Raw genomic sequence first — 18,596 nt, forward strand, 5'->3', positions numbered from 1 at the left:
TTACAGGCTTGAGCCACCGCGCCCGGCCATGGGGTTGAATTGTTATGTGGCCGGGTGCAGTGGCTCATGCCTGTAATCCCAGCACTTTGGGAGGCTGAGGTGGGCAGATCACCTGAGGTCAGGAGTTTGAGACTAGTCTGGCTAACATGGTGAAACCCCATCTCTACCAAAAATACAAAAATTAGCCAGGTGTGGTGGCATGAGCCTGTTGTCCCAGCTACTTGGGAGGCTGAGGCGGGAGAATTGCTTGAACCCAGGAGGCAGAGGTTGCAGTGAGCTGAGATCGTGCCATTGCACTCCAGCCTGGGCTACAGAATGAGACTGTGTCTCAAAAAAAAAAAGTTTTCATTTGTGTGTTTTCCAGATCCTCAGTGAGTTCCTTGTAGGAATGGACCATGTTTGTGCACCTCTTCTCCCTCTCTTCCCTTATACCAGTGGTTCTCTTAGGCCTGGTCCCTGACCAGCAGTATCAGCATCCCCTCAGAACTCGTGACAATGAAGATTCTGGGTCCTTGCACTTGAACACTGAGTCAGGACCTGTGAGAGGAGAGCGGGCCCAGCAATCTGTGGTGTAACTGCCATGCCAGGTAATTCTGATGGGCTAGTTTGAGAACCACTACCTTATAGGATCTAATATAGGTTTACCTCACAGCGAACACTCAGCTCACTGACTAATTTGTAGACTCTGCTAATCACTGCTGATTTGTTTCTATCTTATAGCTGCCATTTACTGAATAGTTACACTGGGCTAGGCACTGAACTAGGTGCTGTCACATGCATTGTCCCTTATGGTCTCACAGATACTTTGCCGAAGAGGGAGTGGTGCGTCCCACTTTATATAGAGTTGAGAGAGGGGAGTCTCTGAGGGATGTAGTAACTTGTCAAGGCTACACAGCTGGTAAGTGGCAGCAGGAGATTTCAGCAAGGCCTCTCAGACTCCAAAGCCTATGTTCTTTCTAGTACCCCACGCTGCTTTTCACGTAAACTCTCGCTTCCAGAGAATTCATGTGGCTGTCATGTGGTTTTATAATAAATGGTTGTAATACCTATATTTCTAGATTTTTCTCATCGTATACTTAAACCACCCACTAAGCAGCAACCTTTCAGCTTTTTTAAAAAATACTTTTCCATTTAATAATATTCATTTATTTACAGTGTGTCAGAATTAGGAGGTATTATGAAAGAGGCCTTTGAGATCATATTCTACCCTCTGTATTTTCACAGGTAGAGCCATCATATGTGCTACTTTATCTTTGTCTCAGAAATTAAACTTTCATTGAGGTGTAAATTGGCATACTACACAGTTCTGACCTCTAAACTTCTACCTTTTTTTTTTTTCCTAAAAAAAAAAAAAGGGGGAAATGAGGTCTCACTGTGTTGCCCAGGCTGCTCTCGAACTTCAGGCTCCAAGTACTCCTCCCATCTCAGCCTCCCAGAGTGCTAAGATTACAAATGTGAGCCCCCATGCCTGGCCTGAATTTATAACTTAAAAACATTATGCTACATCAAGTTCAGTAAAATCTTAACTGATTGGAAAGAGTAATTTTACTAGTTTAACTTTGCCTTTCCTCACCCCCTCATTTTCAAATCCCTCCCCTCATATTTGTACATACATTTTCCAACAGGTGGCTAAATATTAACTTTTATTTTTAAAATGCCTTGTAAGTAATCAAATACTTATTTCCATGCTAACTCACTGTAGTTCTTGGTTTGAATGCATTTTAAAAAATGTAAATTGATACTATTAATAATGGTAACAGTTACGTCGGTACGGTGGCTCACACCTGTAATCCCAGCACTTTATGAGGCTGAGGCAGGCGGATCACTTGAGGTCAGGAATTCAAGACCAGCCTGACCAACATGGTGAAACCCTGTCTGTACTAAAAATGCAAAAATTAGCTGGGCGTGGTGGTAGGCGCCTGTAATCCCAGCTAGTTGGGAGGCTGAGGCAGGAGAATCACTTGAACCCAGGAGGCGGAGGTTTCAGTCAGCTGAGGTTGCACCACTGTACTCCTGCCTGGGCAACAGAGCAAGACTCTGTCTCAAAAACAAAGCAACAACGATAATAATAATAGTAATAACAGCCAGTATTTACATAGCAGTTACTTTGTTCCAGGTATGATTCTGATCACTTTACATATTTTAACTCCTTTAATCCTCGAACACTGCCTATGGCAGGGTCACTATTTTATTATCCCCATTTTCCCATTTTGTGGAAGTGTTGGTACATAAAAGCAAATAGCTTGTTCAGGCTCACAGGACAGAATCTGAAGGCATCCTGGCTCCAGAGTCTCTGCTCTTAACCACTCTTTAGAGTGCCTTGCACGTTTTCAACCAGAGCTTTCTCTATATAACATATCACTTTACACTTTTAAAATAGTGTACTATTTATTGCAACTCCTGGGTTCAAGGGATCCTCCCGACTTAGCCTCCGGAGTAGCTTGGATTACTGCTTGGGGTCAAGAATTTTGTGAGAGCAGGGCAAGTACTCAGGCTTGCTGTGGGCAACAAGAAAAGTGGGGACGTTGCGTTATTTTGGGTCTCTTCATATTTAAAAATAAATCTAGTTGTAGTACACTACACAGAGGAGAGATCAGTTCTTTCTATGTCACTTGAGAGATTCCCTTTTGGTTTGTAGCCACAGCTGCTGTCTATGAGACCTACTGGTATTTGGAGCTTTACCCTTTGTCATAACCATGTGTACTAGCAAGCTGAGGGGCTGGCCTGCATTTCTCAGCTTTCCATATCTGTGTACCCTAGTTTAAAATTGCTGCCTGTTTCTGCCATCCTTGTCTTCGCATACAGAATTTTGCATACATCCTCGCTGACCAGAGTTTTATTGATGAGTATTTGACTGCATGGCAGAGGGATGATTTTCCTGAAGATGGCCAAAAGATTTGGAAAGAGCTGTGGATGTGGGCTTTGGCATTAGTTCATCAGGACATATTCAGCTTGAGAAGTTTGAATTATCAAGAGGCAAGCAACTCATGTTTTCCTGTACAGTTGCTGTCTCCTGAAGAAGGCTGGCAGCATTCAGAACATAACTTATGAACTTTAACCAAAGGAGTGTCATTTGGTTTATCCTAAATTTAATGAGTTTGGGAAAGTCTTCTGTAGTTCATCGCACTGTGTTATAAATAATAGAATAGTTTCAGGTTCTGTCTGGTAGTTACTGTCTGATGTGGAAGCAAGAAGACCACAGGTGAGAGGAGAAGACGACTGAGAAATGAGGGCTTTGGGTTAGGTTACCTTAGTGCTTTTCCTAGTTTCCTGGGCATGGTGCACTTACAGTGAATGAGACCAGAGCTCCGAGTTGAGCTGCTGTGTTAATTGGTTGCATGATTTTAGGCAGTTCACTTCTTTGGTCTGAGTTGCAGCATCTTGAGAGCAAGTGTGACTTTTTTTTTTTTAATGACCATTCACCTTAGGTGACTTTTTAAAGTGCCACTCCAGCTGTGTCTATTCTCTGATCCCCTGATGTAAGACTTAGATTACCTACATTCATATAAGATTTTTGTATATTATAATTATATTACAGAATTGTTCACACTGGGAAATGAGTTGCTTCTGTAGTCTACTTCTTTGATAATAGCTTTATATTTAACTTTTAGCTAGTAGTTGCAAAATTTTAATTCCATATATTACATCATATGAGACTGCAGTGCGTTATACAAGATCATGAGTGGTAAACTTAGCATAGAGCATAGTCTGGCACGTGTGGAATTGTTGACAAGTGTTAACTTTTGGATTATGGTTGATTTTAGCCTTCAGTGTAGAACTTCCTATTCAGTTCTAAGTGGGTTGGCCTGCTAACCTACATTTTAAATACAGCACTGTCCCTGACTGAGATGACGAATACACCTCCTTTCCCTTTCAGCGTAATATTTTTATTTCAGGTCTCAATATTTTAACTTCTAAATGCTAAAAATATTACTGAATACTTGAAAACAAATTTCACTGTGTAACCCTTTTAGCTGTTTCTTCTGGATTAAGGGTAGTGTAGGATTCGGTTTTCCTAGAATCTTTAGAAGACTGTAAAATTGGTGATAATTCTCAGTTCAGTTCCTATGAAAAAGATGTGGATTCATATTACAAATATACATTAGAGAAAAAATAGGGAGCTAAACTTGGAACAGATTGGATTTCCCAAAGAGGACTCTGGGGAAAGCTATCTTTATTTGCCACTGTAGCAAATTAAGAGCACACAGTGAGCTGTTCTAGCGCTGAATGCTATTTGAAGAATAAAACAAAAGAACTAGCCATGGCTTCCTCCTCTGTTGCCTGAATGGTTGGCTTCTTTAAGTAATTTTCCTGGCCTTTCTCCTCTCATTGAGTGATGTCACTGATGCCACAGAAAGATGAGTAATAGACTCCTATGGTCTTAATTGGTGTGAAACTTTATGATTTGACCTGTTTGAAATATATTATCACCTGTTGATGATCTATCATTCCCATTCATGCATTTGCTCAGTGTTACAGTAAGCTTCCTTTTATTGTAAATTTTACTGTTTATCAAGTCACAGATTTTTCTGTGACCCTAATACCAGGCCATGACATGCTTTTAAACTACTAGAATAATTTTGAAATAGTTTTAGTAGTTTTTTTGGTTATTTTTCTATTAAAAAATTATGTAAGTAATATATGATTATTGACAAAAAGGCAGAAAATATTATCTAAATATTACCCACTCTTTTAAGAGTAGGCACTTTTGATATTTTGGTGAATATCTTTTCAAACTGTTTTCTTTGTAAATATGTACATGTAAATATATGGCCCAAACAGAATTAGACTTTTTAAAATTCCATATATACACACACACACACACATATACACACACACACACACACACATATATATATATATTTTTAATAGAGACATTTTTACCATGTTGCCCAGGCTGGTTTCGAACTCCTGGACTCAAGTGATCCATCCTACCTTGGCCTCCCAAAGCGCTGAGATTACAGGCGTGAGCCACTGTGCCCGGCCTATACTTTTAGTATAGAAATTTAGCTATAGAAATTTTAGTTATAGAAATTTCCCAGTTTATCCAGAAGTAGAGAAAATAGTATAATGAACTTTCATATACCTGTCTCCCAGCTTCAACAGTTAATGATATATGGTTAAGTCTCATTTCATGTATTATCTTGTCCCCATTGGATTATATTAAAGCAGATCCCAAACATCATGTCTTTTCTTCTGTATTTAAAAAAACTTTTTTTAATAGAAATTTTAATTTTTTTTACTATGTTGGCCAGGCTGGTCTCAAACTCCTGCCTTCAATCAATCCTCCCAACTTGGTCTCCCAAAGTGGGAGGATTATAGGCACAAGCTACTGTCCCTGGCATCCTGTATTTTTTTTTTTTTTAAGAGTTTGGGTCGGCCGGGCGCGGTGGCTCAAGCCTGTAATCCCAGCACTTTGGGAGGCCGAGGCGGGTGGATCACGAGGTCAGGAGATCGAGACCCTCCTGGCTAACATGGTGAAACCCCGTCTCTACTAAAAATACAAAAAACTAGCCGGGCGCGGTGGCGGGCGCCTGTAGTCCCAGCTATCGGAGGCTGAGGCGGGAGAATGGCGGGAACCCGGGAGGCGGAGCTTGCAGTGAGCCGAGATCCGGCCACTGCACTCCAGCCTGGGCGGCAGAGCGAGACTCCGTCTCAAAAAAAAAAAAAAAAAAAAAAAAAAAAGAGTTTGGGTCTATGTTTTCCATGCTGGCCTTGAAAACATAGTGAAAGAAGTTTATATTTGAACACAGGCTGTTCCTTGACAGATGTGTAAGTATTCTTTTATAGTTGATTTCTTGACTTATGAAGGTCTTTTTCTTGTATTTAATCTAGTTTTAACTTTTTTTTTTTCTTTCTTTTTAAAAATTTTTTTGTAGAGACAAGTTCTCACTATGTTGCCCAGGCTGGTCTTGAACTTCTGGACTCAATTTATCCTCCTGCTTTGACCCCCTAAAGTGCTGGGATTACAGGCATGAGCCGCCATGCCTGGCCCTTTAACAAATAAACAGCCTGGGTGCAATGGCTCATGCCTGTAATCCCAGCACTTTGGGAGGCCAAAGTGGTCAGATCACTTGAGGTTAGGAGTTCAAGACCGATCTGGGCAACATGGTGAAACCCTGTCTTTACTAAAAATATAAAAATTAGCAAGGTGTGGTGGTGCATACCTGTAATCCTGGCTACTTGGGAGGCTGAGGCAGGATAATCACTTGAGCCTGGGAGGTGGAGGTTGCAGGGAGCCGAGATGGCGCCACTGCACTCCAGCCTGGGTGACAGAGTGAGACTCCGTCTGAAAGAAAAAGAAAAAAGAAAAAAAAAAGAGAAAGTTATGGCCTAAACATATTTTTAGGTTATTTGAGGATATTAGACATATATGACGAATGACTAACAGCACAAATGCCAAGTGAGTAGTTGCAGTGATGAACCAATGCTATTGAACTTCCGATGAAGGCGAGATCAAAGCTTTTCCTCACAATAGTATTTAGAAGATCAGCTCTCTGTTACCCGAACTGATTTGAGGCTGTATTCTTCAGCTGATGCCTGGTTGGATGAGAGATTATTTGAATTACAGAAGCTAAGTCAAGCATTTTGGCCACTTTTTTTTGTAGGTGATCTCCATTAATGTTTAAGATACGTTGAATGTTCTCTCACTCTAACTCTTTTGCTTCCTGTTTGAAACACAGCAGTGCATTATGTCCAAAATGCTGTCATTTGATGTAAAATTACTGGTACATGTGTCGTTTATTGAAATTTTATACATTACAGATTCAGTAGCTTGTTGTTCTAGCGGAATTTGGGTGATTGAAAAGGGAGTAACAGCTAGATATGGTCAAAGGTGAAGTCGTAAGCATTGTGAACTTTGGGCAGATCACCACCTCTTCCTGGGCCTCGGTTTCTCTGTAGGATGAGGAAATGGAAGTTTATAGGCCCTCTGCACAACTGGGGACTTAGGGTCTTTTTCACTTAGGATGGGAGCTCTTCTACCGATTATTGCTTATGTTACTCAGCAACTTGAATTGGAAATTTAAAATCATTTATGTGCTCTGCTGAATATAATGAGCCCATGGATGGTCCAAAGGTTAGAACAACAACAGTATAGTAGTTAGGCAGCACATAGGAATTACTCTGTGCTCTGTAATGCTCTTTAATTTACCAGTGTTGTCTCAACACTTTCAGAAAGGCATAGAATTCTCCCTCCTATCGCTGTTTAAAATTTTTTGTTCTAAGAATTTGAAATCATCTTTTGCAGAAATGAATGCATCTTGCCTTTTCGTTAGTGTGAGATACTGGTATTCCCTTTGGAATGGGAATGTGTATTCCTATGCATATTTAACAGAAGGGTTCAATAAAAATAGGTCATTTGAATATGTCAGCATTTTAATGTGATGAGATCTAGTGTTAGGATGTGTGCAAATTGAATTTAGCTTGATGTTTATTCATAGCTTTTCTTTAATGAAGAAATCAGTATTTGATTAGCCTAAGGAAGCTTCACCACAGCCATTTGTGGTGACTTGCCTCACGATAGGAGATCTCACTTTACGTGGAGTACAGCATCAGAGAATGAAGAGCTGGTAAAGATGTTGCAGTGTAGCCGTTTTTAAGTTCATCTTTAAGAAGCTACTGTGAAGGAAGAAGAGTAGATTTTTTTTTTTTCTTTTTTGAGACGAAGTCTCACTCTGTCGCCCGGGCTGGAGTGTGGTGGCCGGATCTCAGCTCACTGCAAGCTCCGTCTCCCGGGTTTACGCCATTCTCCTGCCTCAGCCTCCCGAGTAGCTGGGACTACAGGCGCCCGCCACCTCGCCCGGCTAGTTTTTTTGGTAGTTTTTTAGTAGAGACGGGGTTTCACCGTGTTAGCCAGGATGGTCTCGATCTCCTGACCTTGTGATCCGCCCGTCTCGGCCTCCCAAAGTGTTGGGATTACAGGCTTGAGCCACCGCGCCCGGCCAAGAAGAGTAGATTTTAATAGCTGGCAGTTTCTAAATGATAGGCTGCCTTAGGAAAAAGTGACATGTGAGAACAACAAAAGCTTGTTATTTCAGCAGATGCTTGACTGAGGGTGCTAGGCCAGGGAGGATGCTGCCACAGAATGTCCGCCCCGTGCTTGTTCCTGCTTTCCGCTGGTGGCCACCCTCTCCCCACCCAATGCATAGCTCCAAAGGAGGGGCTTTTACTGGCCCCTGGGAGAAGCCGTCTAATGAGCAGCAAGCAATTCCAGAGATTGTCATTGTGAAATTTTTACTTAATGCATGTTACGCCCTTTGTGACTGTGTGTCTCTTCTCATTTTGGGATGACATGAAGGTGATGTTCCACACATCTTACATCTTGCTATTTGCTGACGTTTGACTCGTTGTCCTCCCTGCCTCCCCTCTGTCTAGTTCTCTGTGCCGCCCCCCAAAGCCTTGCTGTGGCTAAACACAGCCCCTTGAACGTGGGTGGCCAGGGCTCATTCCAGGTCAGAGCCCGTCAGAAGCGTGCTAGAGACAACACACCAATGGTTGGTCTTTAGTGAAGGGGATTGGTTTGGAATGCCAAGCGAGTGTGGGTTGTACTAGTATGTTTGAGAATGAACGAGAAATGGAAACTAAGAAAGAGAAGCTACTGTTTTGTTTTGGAAGATTATATTGGAAGGAAAACCTGCTGAAAGTGGGCTTCCACTGCTGGTGTCCTTCTCCAGGAAATTTAGGTCAGAAAGAAACATCTCTGTTTTTCCTTATGTATATTTCTTTGAAGGTATTAATGAATGATGAGGATTTTCAAAGCCTGTATGATAAGTAGCAAGTCCTTATGTATTCAGAAGGAAACTAATGTTTTCTGAGTGCCTTTTAAGTGCCAGGGATTCTCCTGGGACTTATATTATTTCACTGTAATAAAATAATGCTGTGAGGCAAATGATTGAAAAGAAGAGGTAGATCTGGAATCTGGGCCACACTGAGAAAGGATGGATTATTTGAGTCCCACTTCAACAAGCCTAGGAACATGGAGTCACACGGTGATAGAACTGTAGAACTAGGTGCCACCTCACATGTCTGCTGCACCACCCCAGCAGTAGAAGGTGGTGCAGTAGAAGGTGCATGGGCTGGAATTTTGATGGCCAGACTTTACCACTAGGTTCCTCTGGGCGGCTGATTCTGCTTTCTTGTTTATAAAATGGGGGTGACAGTTGTACTTACTGCATAGGTTTGTAGCGAGGTTTCAAAAAACTGATGCATGGAGGTGCTTTGTAAACTGTAAAGTGATGTACTAGTATTTACTGATGGAGACTGTTTGTTTTCATGGATGGACACCCAAGAAGGCATTTATTGTTAGCATTTTGGTCAGCAAAATAATTATCAAGATTGCGCCACTGCACTCCAGCCTGGGTGACAGAGCGAGACTCCGTCTCAAAAAAAAAAAAAAAAAAAAAAAATTGTGTGTTTGCTTTTATATACATTTGGCTGTAGGTCTCTGGGTTTCTATCACTTTACTATTCTTTCCCTCCATTTTCAGAATTGTTTCCTTTCTGTGACAGATATTCAATGATAACCTTCTGTGTGCCAGGCCCTCTATTAGATGCTGGAGACAGGGAGGTGAATAACAGATAAGTTCTTGTCCTTTTTGAAATGAAACACTTGAAACTGTACAGTTGATTACTGTTTGTTTTACCTATGGGCATAGGTGACCCAAGCCTAACTGACTTCTTACGTTTCTGACATACATATATTTTAAACAAGTGTTAGGCTCTTTACATATTGTTAATGCCAACTGTTCAGATATTTTGGTTGGAACTATTGAATTGAAGAGACCATGAGGAGCATGGATTGTGTGGGTATTTCCATAAGATAAACCTGGTTTTGTTGCCCCTTCAAGGGCAGCGGTGGGACTGTGGAATTGGCATCTGTGTGGTGCTCTGCAGCTGATTGTTACTTGAGCATTAAACTGTTCGCCTACACATGAAGTGTGGGCAGTTGAAGATGTTTGAAAATCACTGTGTGGTATTTTTGCCATTAGATCCACCCAGTTATTTCCCATTATGTTGAAGAAAATTTTGGTTAAATAGTTGAACTTTGTTCAAAAGGTGAATATCAGCTGTGAGTGGCCAAGGTCTCTCTTCATCTTCAGTGTCTCCCCCTGACCCTCCACCCAGGTTTCACCAGGATGACAAGCAGATGTGGTCCAGCCCCAGGCCCTGGAGTGTGGACTAATCAATCCCTAACAGGCACTAGCAGCCCCAAGCCTGACTAGGTCAAAAGTTCCACCAAGGGCTGGGCACGGTGGCTCACACCTGTAATCCCAGCACTTTGGGAGGCCGAGGCAGGCGGATCACGAGGTCAGGAGATCGAGACCATCCTGGCTAACACGGTGAAACCCCCTCTCTACTAAAAATACAAAAATTAGCCTAGTGTGGTGGTGGGCGCCTGTAGTCCCAGCTACTTGGGAGGCCGAGGCAGGAGAATGGCGTGAACCCTGGAGGCGGAGCTTGTGGTGAGCCAAGATCGCACCACTGCACTCCAGCCTGGGCGACAGAGTGAGACTCCGTCTCAAAAAGAAAAAAAAAGTTCCACCAAAAAACCCCGTGGAACAGTCTTTGCAGTGTGGTTTATTTTGGATCTGAAGTTTTAAGATAGGCCCCTAGTTGTCCCACTTCTTTTCTAGTGAGTGATCCTTTGTGGCTGTTGGAAGTAATTTCTTGGTCACTTTTGGTCCCTGTTTTGGTTGTCTGAGATGTGGTCAAGAGGAATGATAGCACTACAGTCGTTCTCTTCTGATTTTCAAAATGGCTTATGGCAACCTTTGATGCTGCTCAGACTGCTCCAGCTAGTTTAGATTAATTCATTCAGGCTGTCAGTGACTCAGCAGCCTCCTGGCTTCTTGTTTTTAAAAGGAGCTGGACTTTCACAATATATGGAATATAGTTAGCATATTGAAGCTAATAAGTGTGGCACATAGTGCTAGGCATCAGTGAAGGGGACTGGAAGAATGTCACATAGGCTAGGGGGGCCGGGGGGACATGACATCTCTGCTTTTGTGAATATGATGGTAGGGGATGTTTTCTGGGTGGAAGAAGGAATGGCAGGAAAGGCAAGGTGTCAGGAGCACAGGCAGCAGCCAGGGTTCTTTGGGGTAATGTGTGTGGAGGGACGGGGGTGATAAGGCCACATTGGGCAGCCTGTGAGTGCTAAGCTGTAGGCCCTGCAGAGCCGTGGCAATGGTGGAGTGGGGGAGTGACCTAAGGCTTCCCGAAGATGCATCTGCAAAGTGTAGGCAAATTGCATGGGATTAGAAATGGGTGGAAGGAGACTGGCGCAGAGCTAGAGAGGCTGAGCTAGGCTGGGGAAACCCAGGCTGGATGAGGGCCCTGAAGCTGTCCTTTGGGCAGGGGTGCCAGGCAGGGGACCCAACAGAGCGCCAAGTATAAAGCTGGTTGGGGTGGGGCTTAAGGATGGGAGGAGTGGACTGAGGAGGTAGAGAGGTAGAGAGTGCTTTGGGTGTAGGCCAGGTGAGTTTCTGGTCTGCCTGCATCAGGCATTTGGTAGCTATTAGCTATGCCAGTAAAAGGATCTTTCACTTTTCTGGCAAGACTCTGCAAGACCAGTTCTCTCTTAGGTGATTCTCAGGTGGGGATGTGAAATTTAGGGAAAATAAAACTACCTTTATTACCTACACTGTCTCCACCTGATTCATTTAAAATTATATCTGAGATTATAATTTGACACACATTTTTCAAAAGAGCTCTGAGATATTTTTCATACCACTTCAGATGCTTCTGGGCACTCAAGAGTTGTATCAAGTAAAACTTGACCAGGCCCGTGTGATGTGATGTGGCTGTTGCCCGTGATGCCACAGGCTTCCCAAAAGCCCTACTGAGGCCCACTGAGTTGGTGGGAACCAGGCTGCAAGCTCTTTGCCTTTGGCGGAATAGCCCCTCACAAGTTCAAGTCCTTCCTCCACATTTCTGTCCACTCAGCAACATTCCCAAGGGAAGAGTGAGCAGGCAGGGCTGTGGTGAAGGCATGAACTGGAACTGGAGGGTTTCTTTTGCAGACCCTTTGTGGTGCTGGATAGAAATTCCTCAAGGACCTATAGGCTCATTAGTGCCGTGCTAAACTAACCCAGCTGACTCTGAATTTCAGTAGTATTCCAGAAAAATTAGTTAGGCATGGTGGCACACACCTGTGTCCCAGCTACTTGAGAGGCTGAGGCAGGAGGATCAGTTGAGCCCAGGAGGTTGAGGCTGCAGTGAGCTGTATTTGCATCGCTACTCCAGTCTGGGCAACAGAGCAAGACCATGTTTACAAAAAAAAAAAAAAAAAATTCCAGATATTTTAAGGATGAAAAGTCTAAGGAAGGCCAGGTGTGATGACTCATGCCTGTAATCCCACCACTTTGGGAGGCCGAGGCAGGCGGATCACTTGATGTCGGTTCGAGACCAGCCTGGTTAACATGGTGAACATGGTCTCTACAAAAAATACAAAAATTAGCTGGGCGTGGTGGCACGTACCTGTAATCCCAGCTACTCGGGAGGCTGAGGCAGGAGAATCATTTGAACCCAGGAGGCAGAGGTCGCAGTGAGCCGAGATCTTACCATTGCACCCCAGCGTAATAGAGCGAGACCCTGTCTCAATAATAATGATAGTAATGAAGAAAAAGAAAAAGTCCAAGGAGAAGAGAAGTATTATGTTTAAAAATGTTTACTGACTGATCAAGGCTTTGATAACTAGTTGTTTCTTTAGCAGGAATTTTAAAACTATCACTTAAAATTTTTCTATTAAGTTGAGAACTTAGTATGATGAGACTGTCAAATTATTTGTAATCAGTAACTCCTTATGCATACTCGTGAGCATAATGATAAAATTTAAACTTTCCATAGAAAAAAGAAACAGTTGTGGTTTAATGTATGCTACAAATACTTAGCATCTGTGCAGGCTGGATACTCTGCTGGGGCTGGAGACCAAATACCCGATTCTTAAAATGGATAAGAATGTTTAATAAATCGGTTCTTCTATAAATTCATGTTTATCTGTCAGAATCTGAGTAGAAAAAAACTTATGTTGAAGAACTTAGGTAATTGGTAATAATTAGGATGCAAACCATTTTTTGAAATCCCAAAGTCTGTAGAGTCTATCAGAAAGCTGAAAAAAACTAATTTCGTGGAACTATACAGTGGTAACTGTTTAATAAAGTTCTCCTTAAAAGAGTTTTTATTATTTTATTTTAATTGATTATAACAGACATAAAACAATTCTGAAGTCATGTAAGTGATTAAATATTAAATGTTGTGGAACGAATTAAGTACTTGAGAATTGAGATAAAGGAGCAGCACAAAGAACGGTTGGGAAAATCCTTGCTGTGGGTGGTGGGACTTGAACTGACGGGCAAGATTCCTGGGGAGGCAGGCAAAGGAGACTGTCCCTACCAAGAGGGTGACTTAATGAAGCCAAGAAAGGGGATGTATGCTCAGGCCAGTGCTCATGAGTTGTGTGGAGGGCCAGTGAAGGGTGGAGAGGCAAGATTGTGTAGAGCTGATAAGAGCACAACCTCGTGACCCTGAACTTCCTTCTAGGTCCCTCATCGGTGTAATGTGGAAACATTAGTACCAGCTTTGAGGGGTGACTAGGATTGGATTGGATGATGAGTGTAAAGTTCCTGGTGCAAGCCTGGCACATAGAAAGTGTTGACTAGGCCAAGCGCGGTGGCTTATTCCTGTAATCCCAGCACTTTGGGAGGCCAAGGCAGTTGGATCACCTGAGGTCAGGAGTTTGAAACCAGCCTGGCCAACATGGTGAAACCCCGTCTCTACTAAAAATACCAAACAACAACAAAACAAAAAATTAGCCAGGTGTGGTGGCAGGCTCCTTTAATCCCAGCTACTCAGGAGGCCACGGCAGGAGACACTTGAACCCGAGAGGCAGAGGTTACAAGTGAGCCGAGATCACACCATTGCACTCCAGCCTGGGCAACAAGAATGGAATTCTGTCTTAAAAAAAAAAAAAGAAAGAAGACTAGACGGAAGGTGATATTGCTGTTGGGCAGGATGGGGGTGAACCCTGGAGGGCAGGGGTGCTAGGTACTTTTTCCTCTTTGACTTGATAGAAATTAGGAGGCCACAGGCCAGGCCCGGTGGCTCACGCTTGTAATCCCAGCACTTTGGGAGGCTGAGGCGGGTGGATCACTTGAGGTCAGGAGATCGAGACCAGCATGGCCAACGTAGTGAAACCCTGTCTCTACTGAAAATATAAAAATTAGCTGGGCGTGTTGGTGCATGCCTGTAATCCCAGCTACTGAGGAGGTTGAAGCACAAGAATTGCTTGAACCCTGAAAGTGGAGGTTGCGGTGAGCTGAAGTCATGCCATTGCACTCCAGCCTTGGCAACAGAGCAAGACTCTATCTCAAAAAAAAAAAAAAAAAGAAAGGAAAAGAAATTAGGAGACATTTTGATTAGAGATAAGATGTAGCTGGAATGAATGAATAATGGTAGCTACCCAAATACTTCTGTGTGCTCTGTGCTTTCTGTTATCTGCAGCCCTCACCATTGTGGTGCAGGGGAGGGGCCTTTGATCTCCTAGGCTTAGTGAGAGGAAACTTGCACTTTGCCCAAGGCCACTTGGCTACCAAGAGGGAAGGCAGGATTTGAACTTAGGCTTGCCTGGTCTGGGCTCTTTCTCTCTCTACCAGACTGCCCCTGCCTGGGAAGCCATCTGCCAGGGGTTGATGACCCCATGGGAAGAGGAATAGCTGGCTCGGGTGGTTACTCCTGCTCCTAAAAAGGTGTGTGAGCCCAGAGTGCATATTGGCCGACACCCCATCCCCCGCCTCCCAGAGGAGGAGGAAATACGATGGTCACATATCAACGGAAATTGAGTTAGAACTCAGCGATGAATGGAAAGAGGACCGGTGAGTGGGAGATGACTGTGCTTGGACATGAAGGCAGGCACTGGGAGACCTGGCCTTTCTCTATCTGAGGTGGGGCTCCAAAAAGCTCAGGCCCAAGAGTGGAGTCCATAGATTTTTCAGAAATATAATTTTTTTTTTTTTTATGGGCACATAACCTAGCAGTCACTTCAGACTTCTTGGTAGTTCTTACTTGGTAGAGGTGACTTCTGCTGTTTCAATTTAGTCAGTGCCACTGGAGAGGGATTGGGGAGGGAGGAGTGACCTTAGGTGAGAGAGATTCTAAGTGTTCCTTGGGGCCAGCCAGGTCAACTTTTGTGTCTTCTGGACAGTGCCACTCACACTAGTGTTGACAGACCAACTTTAAAAAAATTTTAGTCTATGTGGATTGATACTTGTGTAAAAATGAAAAGAATTAATAGGAAAAGAAACTGAAAAAAACATGCAGAATACAAACTCTTTTTATCATTAGATTCAACAGATAAAAAATTTGTCAGTTGCCATAAAAGTTTCTAAACTCTTATTCTCAATTTCTGTACTACAGGCAGTGCATTTGACTGCAGACTAATAAACTAGTCCTGGACTGGTACACTTCAAGAGCAGTGACCTAGGAAGAAAGTTTGTTAAGCAAATCAGTAGAATAAACAGGATATTTTTAGAATATTTACCTGATTTTTTACCTTTTTTTTTTTTTTTTGCTCTGTTACCCAGGCTGGAGTGCAGTGGTGTAATCTCGGCTCACTGCAACATCCGCCCCCCAGGTTCAAGCGATTCTCCTGTCTCAGCCTTCCGAGTAGCTGGGATTACAGGCGCCCGCCACCACACCCAGCTAATTTTTGTATTTTTAGTAGAGATGGGGTTTCATCATATTGGTCAGGCTGGTCTTGAACTCCTGACTTCAGGTGATCCTCCCTCCTCAACTTCCCAAAGTGCTGGGATTACAGGCGTGAGCCACCATGCCTGGCCCATTTTACCTGATTTAAGAGTCAACATAGTATCTTCTCATTTAAAATGCTTCCATCTTTTCAGTAAAGTTCCATATTGTGAGGCAGGGATATAAAAACATACCAATAACTGAAGCCAATGTAGTTGTGAGGGGGTCCCTGAGTCTAACCCTAAACTGGTGGCAGTACTTAGAAAAATAGGTGCTTTTATTTCCTCTGTTGTTTCTGAGAAACATTACCTATTCTTTAATTTATATTAGACTGTTTTCTTTGTTAATTTCTGTCTGGCCTTTGACTTGATCTGTGTATTTCAGCGCATAATTTTAGGTATATTCTTTTAGGGGAAAGTTCCCTAAGTGGTAGTTGTTGTCGTTTTGTCTTGCTATGTCATCTAGCCTGGAGTGCAGTGGTGCAATCCTAGTTAACTGTCACCTTGAACTCCTGGGCTCAAGCAGTCTTCCCACCTCAGCCTCCTGAATAACCAGGACCACAGGCGTGCACCGCCACACCTAGCTGATTTTTTATTTTTCCTAAGCAAACTGAAAAAAAAAAAAAAAAGTCTCAAGAGTTGAATATACTGATACAGTAATTATGTGTAACTTAATTGTTTGTATTTCAAATTGGATTTTTGTTCTCTAGCTGCCAGTTATATCTTATTTTATACTTGTTGGTTTTTTGTTTTTGTTTTTCGTTTTTTTGGTGGATGTCTTCCTCGTTCTGAGATGGATGGCGTGTGGTGTTCTCTCAGGCCAGGTTTCTCTTTTCCTGCCATCCGAGCCTGCTCAGAAGCTGCCTTCCTCAGACGGCCTGCCCGTGGCGGTCGTCCTGGGCCCCGCTGCTCACTTGCAGCACTCGGCAGAGCTGCCTTCAGCCCGTCTTGCTGCACAGCAGTGGCTCCCCTCTGCCGGCCCCTTTTCTCCTCGCTCCAAAGTCAGGACTCCCTTTTGTTTTGTATCGTGCTTTGTATTACACTTTTCAAGGCTCTTTCATGTATATATTCTCTTATTTCATCCTCCAGACAATCCCATGAGGTTGGTAGAACAGAGATTCTCATCTCCGTTTTAACTGAGGTGAGGCTGGGAGAGTGTCCGCATGGCATGCACCCTCATTCCTTTGCCCTGGGGCTCCCAGAGCTACTTGTTACCACTCAGGTCCAGACTTCCACATGTGCAAGGTTTTGAGTTTGCTCAAAGACGCCTGTAATTTTGAGGTCCTCTTTTCTATTCAGTATTTATATTTGTTATTGGAAAGTCAAACATTAGAATACTTGGTTCAATGTCACAGGCCTCTTTGGAAGAAAGAAATCTTCAGAACCTGAGGGGGCGGTCCGTAGAGAACTAAAGCCGGGAGCCCCAGAGGGCCACACACGGTGAACTGGGTGTCGTGAGGGACGAGTTCTGCTTCAGGGGTAGTTGTCTCCACCGGAGATTTCCAGATAAGAGTGGGAGGGGGTGGGTTTCCCTTATTTCACCAATAAAAGCCCAGCATATTGGGATGCCACAGGACATTTCTCATGAAGAAAAGAATCCTTCTTGAAAGTGGGGAGGGCACGTTGAGAAATCACTGTTCACCCAAGTGAGAAATCATTTGCTCTTGACTCTCTCTCCCCATCCCCTTAATGGCTAAACAGACCTGGGTTCCAAATCCAGTCCTGCCACTTACTAGGTAGGTATGGTGATGTTGGTCAAGTTATTTAACTTCCCTGAACTTGTTTTCTCATCTGTAAAATGGGTAAGATATTGTCCACTCTGGAGCATTACTGTTAGGATTAAGGACAATGCATGTAAAGCTCTTTGCTTATGGCCTCAATAAGTGAATGTTCCCTGAAACCTAATCCAGAAGAGGGATTTTGACCCAGGAAGGGAGCCACATGTACAGAGTGGGCTCCAGCAGTGGGTCTTAGACTTGAGTGGGCATCAGAATCACCTGGAAGGCTCTTTAAACTAAGGCTTGCTGGCCCTACTCCCATAGTTTCTGATTCATTTAGTCTGGGGTGAGGTTTGAGATTTTTGCATTTCTAAGTTCCCACGTGCTGCTGCTGCTGCTTCTGGTTTGGGACTACACTTTGAGAACCACTGGGCTGCAGGTAACTGGCCAGTGGGCATTTAGGTGCTGTAGATACATTGAAAGCTGAGCTTTTTATGTGGTCACTCTGTTAGACACTGCTTGAAATGCATTTTGAAAATACTGAATTTAGTATCTCAAGGATATTTCCTGCTGAAGTCCAGGAATCTTTGTTACATATACTTGAAGGAGAATAAGCTGTGAAAGTAACAGTTGTAAACATATTATAGATAGTCTAATAATATCTAATTGGCTAAGGTATGTGAAAGTGCTTTTATAAAATGTTAGATGAATGTTGTCACAACTGAAAAAATATTTTAAATAACTTCGGTTTTAAGATTAAACATCATAATGGAGTATAAAATAGCATAACTTAGATTTCTCATCTCAATGTGCTGTTTACTGTATGTATTTTTCTCTTTCTCCTCCAGGCTGCTGACTTGAGTAAACCAATAGATAAAAGGATATACAAAGGAACACAGCCTACTTGTCATGACTTCAACCACCTAACAGCCACAGCAGAAAGTGTCTCTCTCCTAGTGGGCTTTTCCGCAGGCCAAGTCCAGCTTATAGACCCAATCAAAAAAGAAACTAGCAAACTTTTTAATGAGGAAGTAAGTAGCACCCTGTCTTAGCTGTTAAGAATCCCTGTAAGAGTTGATACATTCTTATCGAGGTTAGTGGGCCTTATTTTGCACTTCAAGCGAAGCCCATTTTTT

At 43.1% G+C, this 18,596-nt stretch overlaps 1 protein-coding gene across 26 annotated transcripts in view; it reads left to right on the forward strand.

Moving 5' to 3' along the window:
- WDR20 (WD repeat domain 20) overlaps positions 1 to 18,596 on the forward strand; it is an 89,832-nt gene that overhangs the window by 42,497 nt on the left and 28,739 nt on the right. For 16 of the 26 annotated variants that reach the window (XR_004057246.1, XM_030930160.1, XM_030930161.1 and 13 more), the window contains exon 2: positions 18,309 to 18,491. The exons of 5 other annotated variants lie outside the window; for them this stretch is intronic. Coding sequence is in view for 17 of the 21 variants with exons in the window: in XM_030930160.1 (XP_030786020.1) it covers positions 18,309 to 18,491 (183 nt within the window). In the remaining 4 variants the exon portion in view is untranslated. Of the gene's footprint in view, positions 1 to 364; positions 566 to 16,831; positions 16,884 to 18,308; positions 18,492 to 18,596 lie in introns of those variants that run through there. 5 more of the 26 variants (XM_030930165.1, XM_030930166.1, XM_030930168.1 and 2 more) reach the window with 2 other exon arrangements.

This window comes from Rhinopithecus roxellana, chromosome 5 (genome assembly GCF_007565055.1).
Source record: "Rhinopithecus roxellana isolate Shanxi Qingling chromosome 5, ASM756505v1, whole genome shotgun sequence".
Taxonomy (NCBI): domain Eukaryota; kingdom Metazoa; phylum Chordata; class Mammalia; order Primates; family Cercopithecidae; genus Rhinopithecus; species Rhinopithecus roxellana.